The sequence below is a fragment of the Typopeltis vanoorti genome, chromosome 5 (assembly GCF_054136105.1).
Source record: "Typopeltis vanoorti isolate ZY-2024b chromosome 5, IOZ_Tvanoo_1.0, whole genome shotgun sequence".
In the NCBI taxonomy this organism is placed as follows: domain Eukaryota; kingdom Metazoa; phylum Arthropoda; class Arachnida; order Uropygi; family Thelyphonidae; genus Typopeltis; species Typopeltis vanoorti.
The window spans coordinates 33,849,124-33,867,893 of NC_143553.1; the positions used below are offsets into that span (position 1 = coordinate 33,849,124).

Genomic DNA, 18,770 nt, shown 5'->3' on the forward strand with positions numbered 1-18,770 from the left:
CTCCTTACACCGCACAAAAACATGGTACGAAAGAAAATTTAAAGAATCCTGCGAAATCCTGATAAACCACCCAAATATCAACAATAAAGATGGTATGAAAATTCCAAGGATCTGGATGGCACACATTCAGCCAACCTAATTTGAAAGATTCAACATAAGTCAGGACTCTAGCCAATCTGCTATTATTAGAAAACATTCCACTCCAACTGGCTGGAATGATGTTAATATATGTATGTAGTAGACAACACAAATAATAGGACTCTAGCATTAATGTAAAATTTTTTTTTTTTTTTTTTTTTCACCAGAGGTCAGGCCAACAATTGTGGTAGCGGTTAGTCAGTGTCTTTAACGAACCAGTATGATTGTAGTATAGATTGTTTCGTGTGTATATTTGTACGCTCCTGAAGATGACCTTGACATAAAGGTCTAAACGTCGAATTGTAAAATTTTAGTAATAGTAAACTAAAGTTTTTATTCAAACACGGTAGTTGTCTCCATAATTTCCAAAAATGCATTCGGATCACCGTGCAAGCCTAAAAGAAAGGCAACCAGTAAATAAATGGATAGTAAACAGAAAAATGGAATAACACAAGCTGTTAATGAAATGCAAAAGGTTAGAATAAGTAATGGAAATTTTTTCTCTTGGCTATGTTACCAATTATATATTTGGTTTAATCCTTTATCCAAGTGTAAGCAAACCAAGTTTGTGCCTGAAGTATTTTCAGGACTGGGGCAACTCGTGGTAAAGGTGGACCAAGCTCTCATCACTCATTGTCTTAGTATCTCCCATAATGCAAAGCACATCTCCTTGCAGACATGTATAATGCTATGCGTTAAGGGAAGGGCCACTACCCAGACTGGTTTTGACTTTTATTGAGGTCTCATCAGTGGGAGCCAGACCCAGAGGTGGTGATACTAAGGTGGAAGTAATGCAGAGGTCATATCACCACATACCAGTTGCCAAAAGGTGTCAACACCTTATTATTAAAATTCTCTGGATTAGAGATAGTTGATGGAAGTTTTTTCACTTGGCTATGTTACCAATTATATATTTGGTTTAATCCTTTATCCAAGTGTAAGCAAACTAAGTTTGCGCCTGAAGTATTTTCAGGACTGGGGCAACTTGTGGTAAAGGTGGAGTAAGTTCTGATCACTTATAAGGTGTTGACACTTTTTGGCAACTAGTATATGGTGATATGACTTCTGCATTACTTCCACCTTAGTATCACCACCTCTGGGTCTGGCTCCCACTGATGAGACCTCAATAAAAGTTGAAACCGGTCTGGGTAATGGCCTTTCCCTTAATGCATGCATTATACACATCTGCAAGGAGATGTGCTTTGTATTATGAGAGATACTAAGGCTAGTGATCACAACTTACTCCACCTTTACCACGAGTTACCCCAGTCCTGAAAATACTTCAGGCACAAACTTGGTTTGCTTACACTTGGATGAAGGATTAAACCAAATATATATATATAGTTAGAATAAGTAGAATAGAGAAAATATAACCATGTATTTATATACTTACTGGAAGACCATGAAATAATAGAATGATGGATTACAATGAAAATTGTTACAACAGGTGTAAGGCCTAAGACAGAAGAAGAAACAGCAATATTTAACCATTTATTTTAGTTTCTAGTTTCCTTTCAGTGGAGTCACATAAGGGTCAAAGCTGAATAACTGGGGGGGGGGGGACCTCCACCAGACCTTTGGGATAGCAGTGAGCAGATTAGAATTTCTGATCTAATGTCCAATCCTTCCTTTTACTTAGTGTGTACCATTGGTATCCACCTGGATACCAAATTAATAATGAGAATAGGTTTGCAATTTGGAGTTTAGAAGACCAAATGTATTCCTTTTTTTTGTTTTAAGCTAATGAGGAATACATTTGGTCTTCTAAATCCCAAATTGCAAACCTATTCTCATTATTACAACACGAAGTTTCATGTTGACTGGAGCATTGCACTGATAAGAAAAACATCTGTTTTTCTCACGGAACCAGGGCAGACATTGAAAAGTCTGTTACTGGAACAAATTCCAAATCAGCATCCATAAAAAGTATCAACAGAAAAGCAGTGAAACTGGTAGAAGAATTAGAAAAGTATCATGTCAACATAATTTGTATTACTGAAACAAAAAAGACGAATGTGAAGCTTTTCTAAACATTACAATACTAAATTCAATACTAAATGTAATTCAATACTAAACACAAGGAAAATCTTGAATCTCGTGTTTCAAGTAATGTTGGGAAACAGCAAAATTAGGAATTGTCCCACAGAAGGTTCTACTAAGGAGGTTGAGGAATTTTTTTGAGTCATTAGAGAAAGCAGCTGAGGTAAAGGAAATGATGGTGATATAAACAATGGAATAAGTGATTATTAGATGTAGAGAAATGTTTAGGGAAAATTTAGAAAGAAAAAAAAAAGAGCAAATCTAAGAATAATGGTAATTACTTGCTGGATTTCTGTTCAGGACATGGATTATTCATTAGTAACACTATTTTCACCAAAAGACATAAAATCACAAGGAAAGAAGATGCAAGAAATAAGAACAGTCTTATTGACTATGTTATTGTTGAGAGCAATAACTTCACTAGTTTTAACACAGGGGATTACAAGGGATTTGAAATAGGAAGTGATTTCCATTTAGTTTTGAGCAGGATGAAATGGAATATCATATTGCAAAGAGAAGTATATAAGAAAGTTTTAAGTTGAGCTGATCTGTCTCAGAAGTGAACTTTAGACTCAAATATACAAATATTATTCAAGAAACAAGTGAAGAATATGAAAACAAGAACCAACCTTTGGAAACTCAGTGACACATCCAGAAGAAAACATTGAATCAGCAAAAGAGAGTGGTAAAGTTGTCTATCAGAGTAGAAAAATCAGAACGTCATTGCAGAATTGGAAAGTTAAACACAGTTGTGAAAAAGAATTAATACCAAAAGTTTTTAGCAAGTAAACCAGTATACTCTAATAGAATACAGAGAAAAATGTAAGCTAAATAAAAATGTGAAGAATTTGGTAAGAATATAGAAGGTAAATATCAGGAAGTGGCAAAATTTTCTGGATGCTATCGAAAAAAGCTTAGAAATGGGAAACAGTACTGTTATAGGAACTGGAGATGATAAAGGTGACATGAAAACTGATTTTAAAGATATTCTAGATGTTCGGAGTCCTTGAGACAAGAAAGAACAGTGGTTTAAAAAAAAAAAAAACAGCAATCAGGAGTAGAAAAGCCATCAAAAACCTACAATATGGAAAGGCATCTGGTATAGGTGATTAGATATGCTCAAATATAGAGGTATAAAAGTTTACCAAGTTGGGTTCAGTACAAATATCTCAAGATTAGATTTTCACTTTAAGACAAATTGATTTGTTTTGTTTTGTGGATCTTTAGGTAGCACATAACAAAGTGTTGAGAGAAAAGCTGTTCCAAATACTAATAATTATATGGTGTCAATGAAACACTATATTGAGCAATACATAGTCTATATTAGTTGTAAGTCAGCAGTTAGAATTGAAGGAAGTATAGGAAGATGGTCTGATGTAAAATTACGGTGAGACCAGGGCACATGCTAATCAACACTGTTATTCATTTATGTGGATCACATTAAAGAAATTGGCATAAACCGCATGTCAAAATTGGAGGTGTTTATCTTAGTTCTTTACTTATGAAGATGATGTTAATACCCCTTATAAAGCTACCATGTCTTCAGGATTCCTTAACTAAATTGAATAAGAATTTTTCATGAAAATTAGCAGTAAAAGAGACATAGTAAAAATAGATAGGAACATTGAAAATATCAGCTTTCTTGAATGGAAAATCTATAGAAATGGCATGGAAAGGCTTATGTGTTCGCAGTACATGTTAATTTATTTTCATGGTATTAATGACAACACAGAATGATAAGGAAATAATTAATATTTATTGACTTATTTGCTGATATTTTGCTGGTATTATATCCATCATCTTCAGAGCACAAAAACAGTTTGTCACAGTATGCGAAACAACAACAATTTGATATAACAGTGAGACTAGTTTAAACAATTGTAACAGACAACACAAGGAGCTAAGATCCTAATTAGGCACTCTCTATGTTGGAAACAGAGAGAAAACAAGTATTAATGAGATCTTAAAATGACTGTCTCCCATATTTTTGGTATAAATTTATACAGCCATACTTGTTGAGGTTTGGAGTATGTTTTAAATCTTCTGTTGATTCCAAAAACAATCTCTTTTACTTATGAGACGTCTGTGCAGCACTTTTGTTTTCTTCCAATTGATCTTGTGTGAAGGGGTATCCAAGGCATGGTCTGCTAGATGTATTTTTTATGTTCTCCATGGCAGATGTCAACAGTTCTTCCTATCAGTCTGTAGTAAGCCCAGTCACAAGAACAGGGCACATCATAAACTCCTGGATGTGATAAGAAGAGAGTTAGTCCTTAAGTGAATGAATGAGAATTGCCAATTTGACATGAGGTTTGAATACAGTGTGCAGCTGATGTTTATTGAACACTCTAGATATCTTTTCGGAGGAAAATTGTAGATAGGAAATTAATAATGATGTAATTTTTTTCATGTAGCACTATCATATCCTGTACACCCCTTGAGGGTACATGCAGGAATTTGATGATGATGATGATGAGATATCTTTTCAGATGTGCCTTGAATGTCTGGGATGGTAACAGTTTTTCTGTAGTCTTGTGTGGTGGTGGTGGGGGATTCTGGGGAGCATTTAATATTTTTTCTATCCTATGGGGATTATAGCCATTGGCTAAGAAGGTATTATGCAAGTGAGTGAGTTCATCAGTAAGAAACATTGTCGTTGAAACAAATAGCTCTAGCTCTGCAATCTAGTATTTTTAGGATACCATACTATTGAACTGAATGATGGTTTGAATGTTTATGCAAATATCTCCCTGTATGTGTGGATTTTCTATAAACAGAAAAAAAAATAATGAACCATTAGGAAGCTGTGTGATTAGTGTATCCAGGAAGGGCAGATAGTCATTAGCTTCTTGTTCCATTGTGATGTGGATTTTATGTTGTTGGCTATTTAAATGTGTATAAATGTATTCAATGTGTCTGGACTATGTGGTCAAATAGCAAACACATCATCAACATAACATAGCCAAACCACTGGTTTGAGAGAGGCTGTATTCATAGTTAGTTTTTCAAAATGTTCTATGTAGAAATTGGCTAAAGGGTGGAGCCCATTGCTGTCCCATCTAGTTGTTTGTATATCTTCCCTTTCCATGTAAAATAACCTGCATGTACTATAAATTTAAATATGACTTTAGTAAATCAAGGGTTTCAATTAACAGTACATTTGTAAATAGTGAAGTGATATCAAAGCTAATCATTGCATTCATGGCATGGCATGGCAAAAACATTTCAGCTATTTAGATACAGTTTTTAGCAAAGATGGCAAATTAAATATGGACTTTGACAACAGAATAAGCAAAGTCAGTATGATGAAAAACCACAACTGAAGAAATTTATATGAAATATGAGAGAGAGGTTGGTCAAAACACTAAAGTAGCTATATCCAATTTTAACTTGATATCTGAGAGTTTAATCAGAAATAAAGCAGTTGATCTAAGACTGGAGACTACAGATATGAGAGATCTGAGAAAAATTAGGGAAGTTAACAGATGGCATCTATGGCAGAATCATATTAGAAAGGAACTTTGACATTAGTATTCAGGTTTGTGCGAGCAAGTGTTTAATGCCAGGATGGGAGATAAGAAATCCAGAGGAAACCAAGATGTAGGTGGATTGATGAAGTTAGAAGTACCTATAAGACCAGAATATAAGATTTGACGATATTGTAGTCCCAACAGATAATAGAATACTTTGGAGGAAAATTGTTAATTATGTAAACATTTGTAAATAGTGAAGTAATATCAAAACTAATCATTATGTCTGAACTTTTTAAGATATGGTTTTCTAATATACTTTTTAGATAAACAGAATTTTTAACAAAGAAGAAAGAATTATTTGTGAGAGGAAGGGAGATTAGTAATTAGCTAAATGTTAAGCAAATTTGTCCGTGGGACTTTTTATGCTATCCATAGTTGAGTGTAGGATTGTATCCTGTTTATGAATTTTTCGTCAAAATTGAATCAAATGAAAGTACGAGAGAGAGGTTGTAAAAATAGGTGGATTGATGAAGTTAGAAGTACCTATAAGACCAGAATATAAGATTTGACGATATTGTAGTCCCAACAGATAATAGAATACTTTGGAGGAAAATTGTTAATTATGTAAACATTTGTAAATAGTGAAGTAATATCAAAACTAATCATTATGTCTGAACTTTTTAAGATATGGTTTTCTAATATACTTTTTAGATAAACAGAATTTTTAACAAAGAAGAAAGAATTATTTGTGAGAGGAAGGGAGATTAGTAATTAGCTAAATGTTAAGCAAATTTGTCCGTGGGACTTTTTATGCTATCCATAGTTGAGTGTAGGATTGTATCCTGTTTATGAATTTTTCGTCAAAATTGAATCAAATGAAAGTACGAGAGAGAGGTTGGAAAAATGTTTAGCTTTCGGCCTGGATTATTTAGTTCAAAAAAAAAAGTCTATCTAAACACTACTAAACACTACTCGCTTTCACACTAATGTATTGTAGATATCACTCTGGTGGACTGAATGGGCATTTTATCATGTCCATGCCAGGTTATGTTTCACATGTTTGCAACTGATGGTTTGGCACTTAAATTTGTAACATGTTCCTTCTACTTGAGGTAAGCAGCCACGTTTTTACACATCCTTCAATATGTTTGACACCAATTTCGAGTTTTTTTTTAGCAGATTTTTTGTGTAAAATATTTGTAGATTATACTATGCATAGTTCACAAACTAATATTCGTGAACTATGCATAGTATAATCTACACTTTCAGAAATTTAAAAATACAAACAGTTATAGAATTTTGCATCATTGTTAGTGAATTAAACAATCAGAAAGCAAATTCTTTTCCCTTCTAACATAACTTTTGTTATTTAGAAAGCACATATAACAATTTGTTGCATGGCAAACCAGAAGTATAAGGCAATTTGTTGCATCATACCCTATGTGTGAATACTGAATGACACAATTTGTGTCATGGCAAGGACATTTGCCTATTCTAACATTTCATATGATTGGACTAATAGTAGGGATAACAGGTCATGTAGCTGTGTGAGTGTATTGTATATCTGTATTTTTTTTAATTAATTGGCTTTTTTTGGATATGTGCTAGTCTGAAATTGAATTACATATACCTTTTACAGATAATCATGATATTATATCAATGAAGCTTTATGAACTTGATATGGCAGATGAGGTAAGTGCTTTTTAAATTATTGCACATCTATCATTTTCATCATCATTATCAATTTCCTGATATGTAGCTCCAAAGGGTGTTCAGGTTACTATGACAGCATTATATGATTAAGTTTACATATTTTCAGTCTCCTGGCAACAATTTTCCTCCAAATCAATCTGTTACTTATGAGCAATCCAATATTGTCATATCTAACATTTCGTGCTTCTAAGGAACTTCTGACCAAATCAATCTACCTAGACCTTGATCTTTCTGTGGGTCTCTTTCCTGACATCTTGGCATCAAACACCTGTTTTGCTAACCTTTCTTCACCCATTCTATTTAAGTGGCCATACTACCTAGTTAGCTCTGCTGACACATTATTGAATGCTAATAATGTCAAGTTCCTTTCTAATATATTCATTTTTACTATGATACTGCCATGATGCCATCAGTTCACTCCTCTAATTTTCCCCAGAACACTCATATCTGTGGTCTTTGATCAAGTGCTTTATTTCTAACCTAACTCTCAGATCCATAACTTAAAACTGGTTTGAACACTGTCTTGTATACTTCTAGTTTGGTGTTTTAGCTAGTTTCTCTCTTATTTCATATAAATTTATTCAGCTGGCTACCCATTATACCATCTTTGTTTATTCTGTTGTCTATCTGCAGATTTAACCTTCCACCTTCACTAAAAACTGTGCATAAAAAGCTGAAATATTTTACTTGTTCTATAGGCTCTCCATTCAGAATGCAGCTGAAGTTTTTTTGCTCCTGCCTATTTTCATAGTTTTGGTCTTTTTATTGCTGATTTTCATGCCAAATTTGTTACAGCTGTTATTCAATTTAGTTAGTGAATCCTGGAGACTTCCACTAGATGTGTTTAGGAGTACAACATCATATCTAATGTCAGGCTTGATACCACTTTCTTTCATAATGTAATCCATATAGATGATGAATGAGAGTGGAGATAACGTGCATCCTTGTCTTACCCCTGATTTTACATCAGACCGTCGTCCTGTATTTCTTTCGATTCTAGCTGACTGACAACTTAAATATAGACTATGTATTGCTATGTATAATGTTCCATTCATCATAAAATTGTAGCATTTTGAAAAGCCTTTTTCAAATTTTGTTCTAATTTTCAATGATCAATTGTTTGTATTCTACCTCATAAAAAACTTTCCTGTCAAGTTACTGATGATGGTTTGTTATTTTCAAACTGAAATATCTGGCAATATATTAAATATACTTTTCTTGTGCTAACATGTTGAGAGAAACAGGTTTCTCTCAAAAGTAGAATTAAGTACAGATCTTTGTCATATTTCCACAATTTCTCAACTGTTTGTCTTAAAGTGAAAATATTATCTTGACAACCTTTATTTGGTATACATAAAATCTTCAACTCGGATTCCTCAATTTATGGTACCTTCGACTCTGACTCCTTTATTTATATATCAGTATAGGAAATAAATAATAAATATACTAATTATTTATTTCCTATATCGATTGAAAGCACTCAACATACAAGGCATTTCATCATTGCCAGTGTGAATCATCAGACTACTTTTTAGTACTATAACCTGTTAAAGTTTGGGTCTAAAGGCTATAGCTTAAATTTTAAGCAAAAGACAAAACTTAGAAAATGAAAACATTGGTCAATTGAAGTTATATTTTTATCAAAAGGCTATAAATAATAAAGGAATAGGAATTCAGGATATAAAACAGAAAACAAAGAAACTATAAAAGAAAATAAGGAAAACATCTTTCTCTACCAGTTCTCTTTCTTTTTTAGATTAAAGTATTATTTGGATATAAAATTTAAATGAATGGACATGAAACATTACATTAAATGAAATAAAAATTATATTGTAGAAGATTGAAAAATTGTTCCCTACAACATTTTTAAAGAAACTTAGCATCTAGCTGCAGAATAGGGTTAAATCAAAAATGAAATCCAAAATTTACTAAAAAATTGTTCTTAGAAACTTAAGGGATTCCATTAAATCTGTTTTGACTATTATCAGTACCAAAAACAGTCTTTAACACTGACTTGCATGGGCATTGCTGTTACAGTTCTAGCTACATCACTAATAACCTCTGGATAAACAAGGATGGCTTCTTCTATAGTCTGTTTCGATGAGTGGGCATACTTTTCCACTTCTTTTACTCCTTTAAAAAGCTATTGCTGAAATTCCTTTATTTTGACATTTACTGGTTTTTCCTATGCACGAATGACGTCGCTTTACTTTTAAACATTCCATTTTGACCAAGTTGGCTTCAAAGTCTAATTCTTCATTTGAACTTGAAGAGGATGATCCTGAGTTACCAATGCTTCTTGCTTCATCCAGTAGTTCAAACGTTTCAGGTAGTACTTGTAATCCTTTCATGTGAACTGCTACTTCATAGAGTGCCTGTTTTCCTGTAGTAATTTGGTCATTATTCAACAAAATGCAGTTCATTGGATCAATGTAAATAGCAGTTAACAGGATTTGATTATCCAGCAAGAGATTCTCTCTTTTCTTCATTGAAGATACAGTATTATCAGCAATTAATTGTCCATTTTTGTTCAAGCGATACATCAAGATTCTTCCATTCCAACAAGAATTCACCAGGTGTTAAATCCTCACATTGCAACTTCTTGGTGACAGTAAAAGGGTGAGAAAGTAGACTTTCTAACTTTGTTGCTTGTGCCCACTGGCTTTCAGTTAGTGACATTTATGTTGTTCAGGTCTTCAAAAAAGCCTTTTAGCTCAAGCAAATGCCTTATCATCAAATAAGTGCTTCCCCAGCATGTTGCCTGATCCAAAATGGCTCCATTTCCAGCATGTCTCTGCAGAATAGCATCTGTTTTAAGGGGCCCCTAGTTGCAAATCTACTTGCCTCGACTTGCCAATGAGAGTAACTGCATGACAATCTTTCAATCCATCTCTTATTGCTAGTTGCAGAGTATGAACATCACAATGCATATGTTGAACTGTAATTAGCTTAGATACTTTTTCAGTGATAAAATTTCAAAGCTTTCTTCTGTTTGTACTGTTTGTCAATTACTTGCAGAAACATCATCTTCATCTCCTAATATTTGTGTGATTTCTTCTTCAGATTTATTCATTTCCTGAATTGTGCTTAACATATTTGAAACATTATCTGTTACAATACATAATTTCAAATTCTTCTAAAACATCTTCCACTAACTTTTGAATATATTCACTGTTGTGATGTACCTGAGTATCCTTTACTCCCATTGTCTGAGGTATTTTATTGTTTTCATCAAAAAATCTAACATTAATAGCAAAATAATTGACTCTGTGACATGTGCATACATCAATTTTAATAAAGACAAAATGTCCCTTCAGACTTTTTCAGAGTTCTTTCTTACATTTGGCCTCTTCAATTATCAGTCTCCTTAACTTTCTCTTTCCAGAGAAACTCCAAGTTTTCTAGCCATTTCTTCGTTTAAGCCTAAAAAGGTGCTGATTATGAAAAAAAGGATAGAGGTACACTATTCTTCACTGCCATTTCAATGATGTGGTAAACTTTTCTGGCATCACTGTTATGGTAACTTTGTCAGATGTAAAGAATCTTGGTAGTTGTGTTTGGCTTCCAGTAGATTTCTGATCTTTCTTTAGCCCTGAAGTAGAGGAAATGTTTTTATTGCTGTCTTTATCATTCACAGCCTCTAACACTTGAGGATGAAAATGTTGCAAGTGTCTTGTTAAATTTGATGCGTAGGTGTATTTTTATCAGAACCACAAAAATTATTAATTTTTGCATCACATACTTTTTCACATTTATCATCTTCTATAATACATTGACACACACAATATCTCCCATCAGTTGTTATTGTAAAGTGTTCAAAAACACAGGACTTTGTTGACTTTTTTTTCTTCCCATTATGAATTTTTTCATCGAGTTCTGCTTTCACTAATATAATATATAATTTATCATAAAATATGTTTTATTTTGAAATTTTCAAAGAACTTGAAATTAAAATATATCCTGAAAAAAACAAGTTAATCAAATTATTATCTGTGAAATAGGAAGTTTCAGCATATTATTTATATTACAATTTAAATTCATTAGGCGTCAGTACATTTTTACCGACTTTGACTCCACAACTCTGTTTTCCACAATCTTTCTCAACCTCTTTTCAAATATGTTTGCATAAATCTTACCTGGATATTATTAAGAATACTTAATAGAGAAATTCCTTTGTAATTCTCACATTTATTCACAGTTTTATTCCCTTTTTTTTTATAGATGGGCACTATGAGAGCTTTACTCCAATCATTGGGAATTCGACCTTCTGACCAGGCCCTCTGAATGATGCAGTGTAGCCACTGCAAAACTTTTTATATATCTCCATACTTAAGCATTTTTGGTCAATTATTATCTACTCCAACTGCCTTCCACATTTCAAGTTTTTGACAGCTTTTTCTACCTCAAAGATTGATTTGTACTCCTCTATGCATTCCTCTTGAAATTTTTCTAGAATGGTTCTGTCTACTTTGTTCGTTTAACAATCTTTCAAACTAATTACTCCAGACATCTAAGATATCCTTATCTTCAATTTTCATGTCACCTTTATCATCTTTGATTTCTTTTACAGTGCTCTTTCCTCCATTTCTAAGCTTCTTCAATAGCCTCTAGAACATTTTGCCACCTTCGTGATATTTATTTTCTCTATTCTTACCAAAGTCTTTCCATGACTTTTGTTTAGTTACTTTTGCACACAGCTGAGCTCTCTTACATTTTTCTCTGTATTCTTTTAGGGCATCTGCTGACTTATTTGCTAGAACTTTTGGTGTGCTTTCTTCTTTTCCATGACTGCTTCTTTAACTTCTTGTTGTCAATGGTGTTATTATTTTTCTATTCTTGCAGACAACTTTACCACATACCTACCTTGCTGAATCAGTCAATGTCTTCTTCAGAGTTTGCCACTGAAACTACAAGGATTAGTTCTTGTTTTCAGTTTGTTTCATTTTTTCTTCAGTAATGTTTGTAAGTCAAGTCTACGATGCACTTGTAAAAGCTACTCAACTTTAATTCTTTTTAAAACTTTCTTACATTACATACTGTTGTTTTCAATATGATATATATTCATATCAGTATACAACACAGTCAGTGAGGCTTTTTTATTTCTTATGTCTTCTCTCCATGTGAACATGTTGAAACATAGTGTTAGTAATGACTAGTCCATATCCTGCATTATTATTAGCTTTGTCCTTTTTCCCAAAATGTTCCTATATACCTGGTGGATTCATTTCCTACTCTGCTGTTCAGATTTCCAACAAGGACCACTTTTTCTGTTTTCTTTATGTCAGCTGTCTTTTTTTTTTAATGACTCAAAAAATTCCTCCACTCCTTCCTTGGAAGAACATTCTTTGGGACCATAGGCACAAATGAGCTTCATTGCCCATGTCCCCATTTTTAAGTTTGCCCACATAACTCTACCCGAAACTGCCTTCAAATTGAGAAGTTAATGTATGGTGTTGAATGCTATCGCTACTCCTTCTTTTCCTTTATCGTTATTGTCTAAGAAAACTAACATCCTATACTTATTATTTAGTAGGATCTCACCTGTTTTTTGTGTTCTTTGTCTCAGTAATGCCAATTATATCCCACATGGTACTTTCCGTTTCTTCTGCAAGTTCGATTTCCTTCTTAAATTCTTCCAGTAATACTCCTTATATTGATGATTCCTGTCTTCAGTTTTTCTTATGTTGGCTTTATTCTTCTTCTAGATGTTGAGTTGGAGCTTGTTCCATTAGCTGACTTTTTACTGTTCACCCTGGTGAACAGTAAATTTCATTAGCTTTAGTATGCAATATACCAAATTTGTATATTTTAATGGCAATTTGTTAGTCTATCAAAAACAGCATGGTAGTGGTATGTGATATTCTTGACTATGTTAATAACAAAAGTACTTTGTAATTAAAAGTTTTAAAGACTAGAGAAATTCATCTTACTATCATTCTTTACTTTTTTTTTTGTTGTTTAAATGTTAAAATTTATTATAAAGTATAAATTCTAATCTGTCAAAGTGAAATGCATATAACAGAAATATATTCATAGGAATTAATGTAAACTATTTTGGACTGAATAACAGTGAACAAAATACACTTCTTAGATGCATTTTATATCTTTTTTCCTTCTCCTTTTCTACATATTTTCTCTAATTCTGAATGAAGCCTTATATTAATAATAGAATAATCCAACCATAGTGGGAAATCAGTTTGCTTGTCAGGTAATTGACCAGCAAATTGATTTCCCAATACTGTTATATGTATGCTGATTTATACTCAAGGATTGATTAATTGAAGATTGGATAATTGAGAGATCACTGTACTTATATGTCTGATAAATGCTGGTATTTTAAATGCAAATATTTTTTTGACTAAATTGTTGACCATTACCTAATATAAGTAAAAAAAAAGTTCATTATTAATTGTATTCAATTTTTTTTTTTTTTTTTTTTTTTTTTTTTTTTTTTTTTGTGTGTGTGTGTGGTTACACAAGGGATAAAGTATATACACCTAAAGTGACTCCACTACATGACTTGAAAGTCAAAAATTAGAAATGCCGTAGTTACAGTTACACTGGAAATCTGAGAACACTTGGCAACAGCTAAGTTACAGATTGAATGTCTTGCTACCAACCTACACATGGAGCTCACATTAAACTTGTTTACACCATACAAACACTTTTCATCTTGTTCATTTAACTTCTGGTATGGAGACCATATGTATCTTAATGAAAATTAGATTTTAATAAACTAACAAATCACTTGCTCTTCTTCAGTAAAGATTTTTTTTTTTCTTCATCATCATCATCAATTTCCTGCCATGTACCCTCAAGGGGTGTACAGGATATGATAGTACTACACGAAAAATTTACATCATTACTAACTTCCTATCTACAATTTTCCTCCAAATCAGTCTGTTACTTGTCAAGACTCCAACATTATCAGATCTTATATTTCCATCGTCTAAGGCATTCTGTACCATATCAATCCACCTATATCTTGATCTTCCTCTGAGTCGTTTTCCTGCCAACCTGGCAGAAAACACTTGTTTTGCTAATCTTTCTTTTTTTTTTTTCCCATGACTTTTGTTTAGCTAGTTTTACACAGTGTTTAGCATTCTTGCATTTGTCTCTATATTCTCTAAGAGCACAAGCTGACTTATTTGACAGGAACTTTTGATATGCTTTTTTCTTTTCCTTCACTGCCTCTTTAACTTCCTGTGTCCACCAGGGAGTTCTGATTTTTTTATCCTTACAGACAACCTCACCACATGCCTCTCTGGCAGAATCAATCAATGTTTTCTTCAGAGTTTGCCACTGAATCTCCAAGGTTTGATTTTTGTTCTCAAACTCTTTCATTTTTTCTTCAATAATCTTTGTATATTTTAGTCTACAGTTCACATCTGAGAGCTGCTCAACTTTTATTCGCTTTAAAACTTTCTTACATGTTATTCTTTTCAATATGAAATTCAATTTTATCTTGCTCATGACTAGATAGTGATCACTTCCAATTTCAAATCCTCTGTACACTCTGGTGTCCTGCACCAGGGAGAAAACATCACTATCAACAATAACATAGTCAATGAGACTTTTCTTATTCCTAGCCTCTTCTCTCCATGTGAATTTGTGCACATTTTTATGTTGGAACATGGTGTTAGTAATAACCAGTCCATGTCCTGAGCAGAAATCCAACAGATATTTGCCATTATTATTAGCTTTGCTCTTTTCTCCAAATTTTCCCAAAATATTTTTGTATGTCTCACAATCATTTCCTACTCTGCTATTTAGATCCCCAACAAGGACCAACTTTTCATTTTTCATTGTGTCAGTTGCTTTTTCTAAAGCTTCAAAAAATTCCTCCACTTCTACCTTAGTAGAACCTTCTGTGGGACCATATGCACAAATAAGTCTCATTGTCCAGTTCCCCATTCTCATATTTGCCCACATTACTCTACTTGAGACTGACTGCCATTCAAGAAGATTAGCCTCGTATTTTGTGTTGAATACTATGGCTACTCCTTCTTTTCCTTGATTGTCATTGCCTGAATATAACATTTTGTATTTATTGCTCAGAAAGATCTCAGCAGTTTTGGTCTTTTTTGCTTCAGTCACCCCTATTATGTCGATCTGGTACTTACCTAATTCCTCAGCTAGCTCCATTTCTTTGCCATTCAGGCTTCTTACGTTGATAGTACTGATCTTTAACTCTGGTGATGTTGAGTTGGGATTTGTTTCAGATTTGTTCCAGTAGCTGACTTTTTCACTGTTCGCCCTGGTTCCCTGGCGAAAACAACGGGGGCCTTGTTTAACCGGGCGACGCCCCAGCCGGCATGAAATTTTGTCATATTGTACCATCATTTTTTATTTTGGTTTAAGCAATAAGAATACAATTTGGTCGGCTAAATCCCAAATTGCCAGCTCATCCTCGTTCGTTCAGTATCCAAGTAGATACCCAACAGGGTGCACCACGAGAAGGTGAGGATTGGACGTTAGGTCAGAAGCCCTGGTTGGTTCTCCGCATTCCTTTAAGGCTATGTGGAGGTCTCCTCTCAGTTATACAGCTTTGACCCTTAAGCACCCCGTAATTCTCACATTCAGTTTTATTTCCCTTTTTATATATGGGTACTATTAGAGCTCTACTCCAATCATCAGGAATACGTCCCTCTGTCCAGGCTTTCTGAACTATGCAGTGCAGCCACTGTAAGACTTTTATACCACCATACATCAACATTTCTGGTCAAATATCATCTACTCCTGCTGCCTTTCCACATTTCAAGCCTTTGATGGCTTTTTTAAGTATGGATATGTATTCCTGACTGTTGAGTGTTTTTTACCGCTCTGCTATCACTGCTTGTTTCATTTAGCAATTTTACAAAGTAATTACTCCATACTTCGAGGATATCTTTTTCTCCTGTTTTTCACGTCACCTTTATCATCTCTAACCTCCTTTTACAGCACTCTTTCCTCCATTTCTAAGCTTCTTCAACAGCCTCCAGAATATCTTACCACCTTCTTGATATTTATTTTCTATGTTCTTGTCAAAGTCCTCCCATGACTTTTGTTTAGCTAGTTTTACACAGTGTTTAGCTTTCTTACTTTTGTCTCTATATTCTCTAAGAGCCCAAGGTTTGGTTCCTGTTCTCAAACTCTTTCATTTTTTCTTCAATAATCTTTGTGTATTTTAGTCTACAGTTCACATCAGAGAGCTGTTCAACTTTTATTTGCTTTAAAACTTTCTTACATGTTATTCTCTTCAATATGAAATTCAATTTTATCCTGCTCAAGACTAAATAGTGATCACTTCCAATTTCAAATGCTCTGTACACTCTGGTGTCCTGCACCAGGGGGAAAACATATTGTGTTTCCAACTGAACAAATTTTATCTTGCAATGGCATCTGCTTAGAAAATGTGGATGGTTTAAGACTGGCTTGAGAGTAATTGATATTCAGTAGAGTAATATAATTAAAGTTTTGCTCAAACAGTATAGTTATAAAAATAAATATTCTTCCTCTTTAAGATGATTGTGCTTTTTTGTAGCTGCTTATTTCAAAAAAGCGCAGTCTTTTCAAAAGACTGGGTTTTTGTTTCAATGAAAAGATCACTTCTGAATTATTGTTACAAACACAGCCATCTCAATCTTGTTTTGCTGGCAAGTGTAATTTTTAATATGGTGATATCTCATCTTTATTTTCTGGAAATGCTACTTGTTTTCATCAATTTATGATCCTCATTAAAGCTTGCAACTAAGATATAATAACATGAAATTGTGTCCATCACTCTGTTGTTTTGGTTTGAGAGTAGGCATTGTTTCTATTCATATGGCTATTTATTTTTTTCCAATTTGAGGCATTCAGATTCGCTTCCTGAATTGATTTTCCATTGTACATTTTGCTATACAGTTAGATATCTTTACAAATGAAAAGAGAGAGAGAGAGAGAGAGAAAAAAAAAATCTGATGATAGGTTTGTCCTGCAAATCACTGAAATCTTCTCTCTGCTCATGCTTATTCATAAAAACAAGCAAGGATTCTCTCAGGAAGTAAAACAGAACAAATTTTGTATAAAAATTTAGGCTAAATTATCATTGTTTCTTTAATCGTATGACCTGTGGGTTGCAAAGTGATGTTTATATCAAAGTACATGCATTTTGCACACCAAATGCTAGTTATTCCATATTGCACACGTTTAGGGCTTGCAATAAAATGAAATAAATAATAATATGAACTATGTAAAAGAAATTAAAACTGATATGTTACATAGATTAAAGTTCAGATTATTTATTAGAAAAAAACTGCTTAGTTTTACTTAATTTGTATTCTTTTAGAATACAAATTGCATAAAATGCATACTTTATAGGTACTTATAAGTGACTGGGAAAAAAAGAAAGATTGTCTGCTTGGCTCAATTAGCAGATTGAATATGGGGGAAAGGGATACAGAGCTCTCATTTCCTCTTCCTCTTTGCTTTCCAAAAATAGTAATCACAAATGCAAAATGGCCATGCTTATAATTTCTTCAGCAGCATATGCCAAATCACTTAGTTTTTATTTTCTTTCATTTGTTTTCGTATCAGTGTTTAATACAGAAAGAGGAGCATTAATATAATAGAAATAGAAAAGGTTGAGGAAGAACAAAAACATACTATTTTTTTTCTTTTTGCCTTTACATTTTAGTTTTTTCTTCTGATTCCCTATTCATAGATCCTCCGATTGCCAAGCCAACATTTTTCTCTGTCTCTGTTTTGTGTATTTCCTCTCCTTCCATTCCTTGCTTTCATGCAAAAAAGATTTGTTCATAATATTCCTTTAATCTTTATATTTATTTCTCATAATGCACAATTTTTCACTTATTGTTAAAACCCATATTTAACATAATACTATTGCATTACAAGTGCCAAGCATAAACAGGTGGACGATAGAAAAATGAAGTAATATAGTAATGACAGTAACAGATACACCATGGACACTTCCTCCTAATATGGTGGGGCCAACTTAATTTTGCACACTGCCAACAATTAAGTTTTCTGTAAGTGCAAACATATATTTTTTTTGATAAAATCAAACAGGTATGTTTCTTGACAAATGCTTATGCACAAATGTGAGTTAGGAAATGATCGCCAATCATGAGTATTTAGAAAAAAACAATCTGTGCATTAAATCCTTCTTTCATTCAGGATGATTATGGCATGACGCCAATTGCTTGCAATTTTAGTGTCAGCAGTAATAACTCAAATGCTGCAAATGTAGGTGTTACTTAAATAATTATGACAGTTTTCCACAAAACTAAATAAGAAATCATATTAAAAAAAAAAGTTGCCATCATCATTTACCTAAAACAAGTTGAGGCTGTATTAACAGCAGCTTTCCAGTCTAATATATCTGTAGCCAAGTTTCTGTTGAAGTTAGTCTGCTTATGCTCTGTG

The 18,770-nt window shown here is 33.2% G+C and overlaps 1 protein-coding gene and 1 long non-coding RNA gene across 2 annotated transcripts in view; one reads left to right on the forward strand and one right to left on the reverse strand.

The window, feature by feature from the left end:
- The window catches only part of LOC150106302 (vesicular integral-membrane protein VIP36-like), a 130,965-nt gene that overhangs the window by 100,831 nt on the left and 11,364 nt on the right, over positions 1–18,770 (forward strand). Inside the window, exon 7 of the mRNA XM_090392336.1 lies at positions 7,291–7,343. Coding sequence (XP_090248462.1) covers positions 7,291–7,343 — 53 coding nt within the window. The remainder of the gene's footprint in view (positions 1–7,290; positions 7,344–18,770) is intronic.
- The window catches only part of LOC150106303 (uncharacterized), a 162,650-nt gene that overhangs the window by 71,901 nt on the left and 71,979 nt on the right, over positions 1–18,770 (reverse strand). The window lies entirely within an intron of this gene.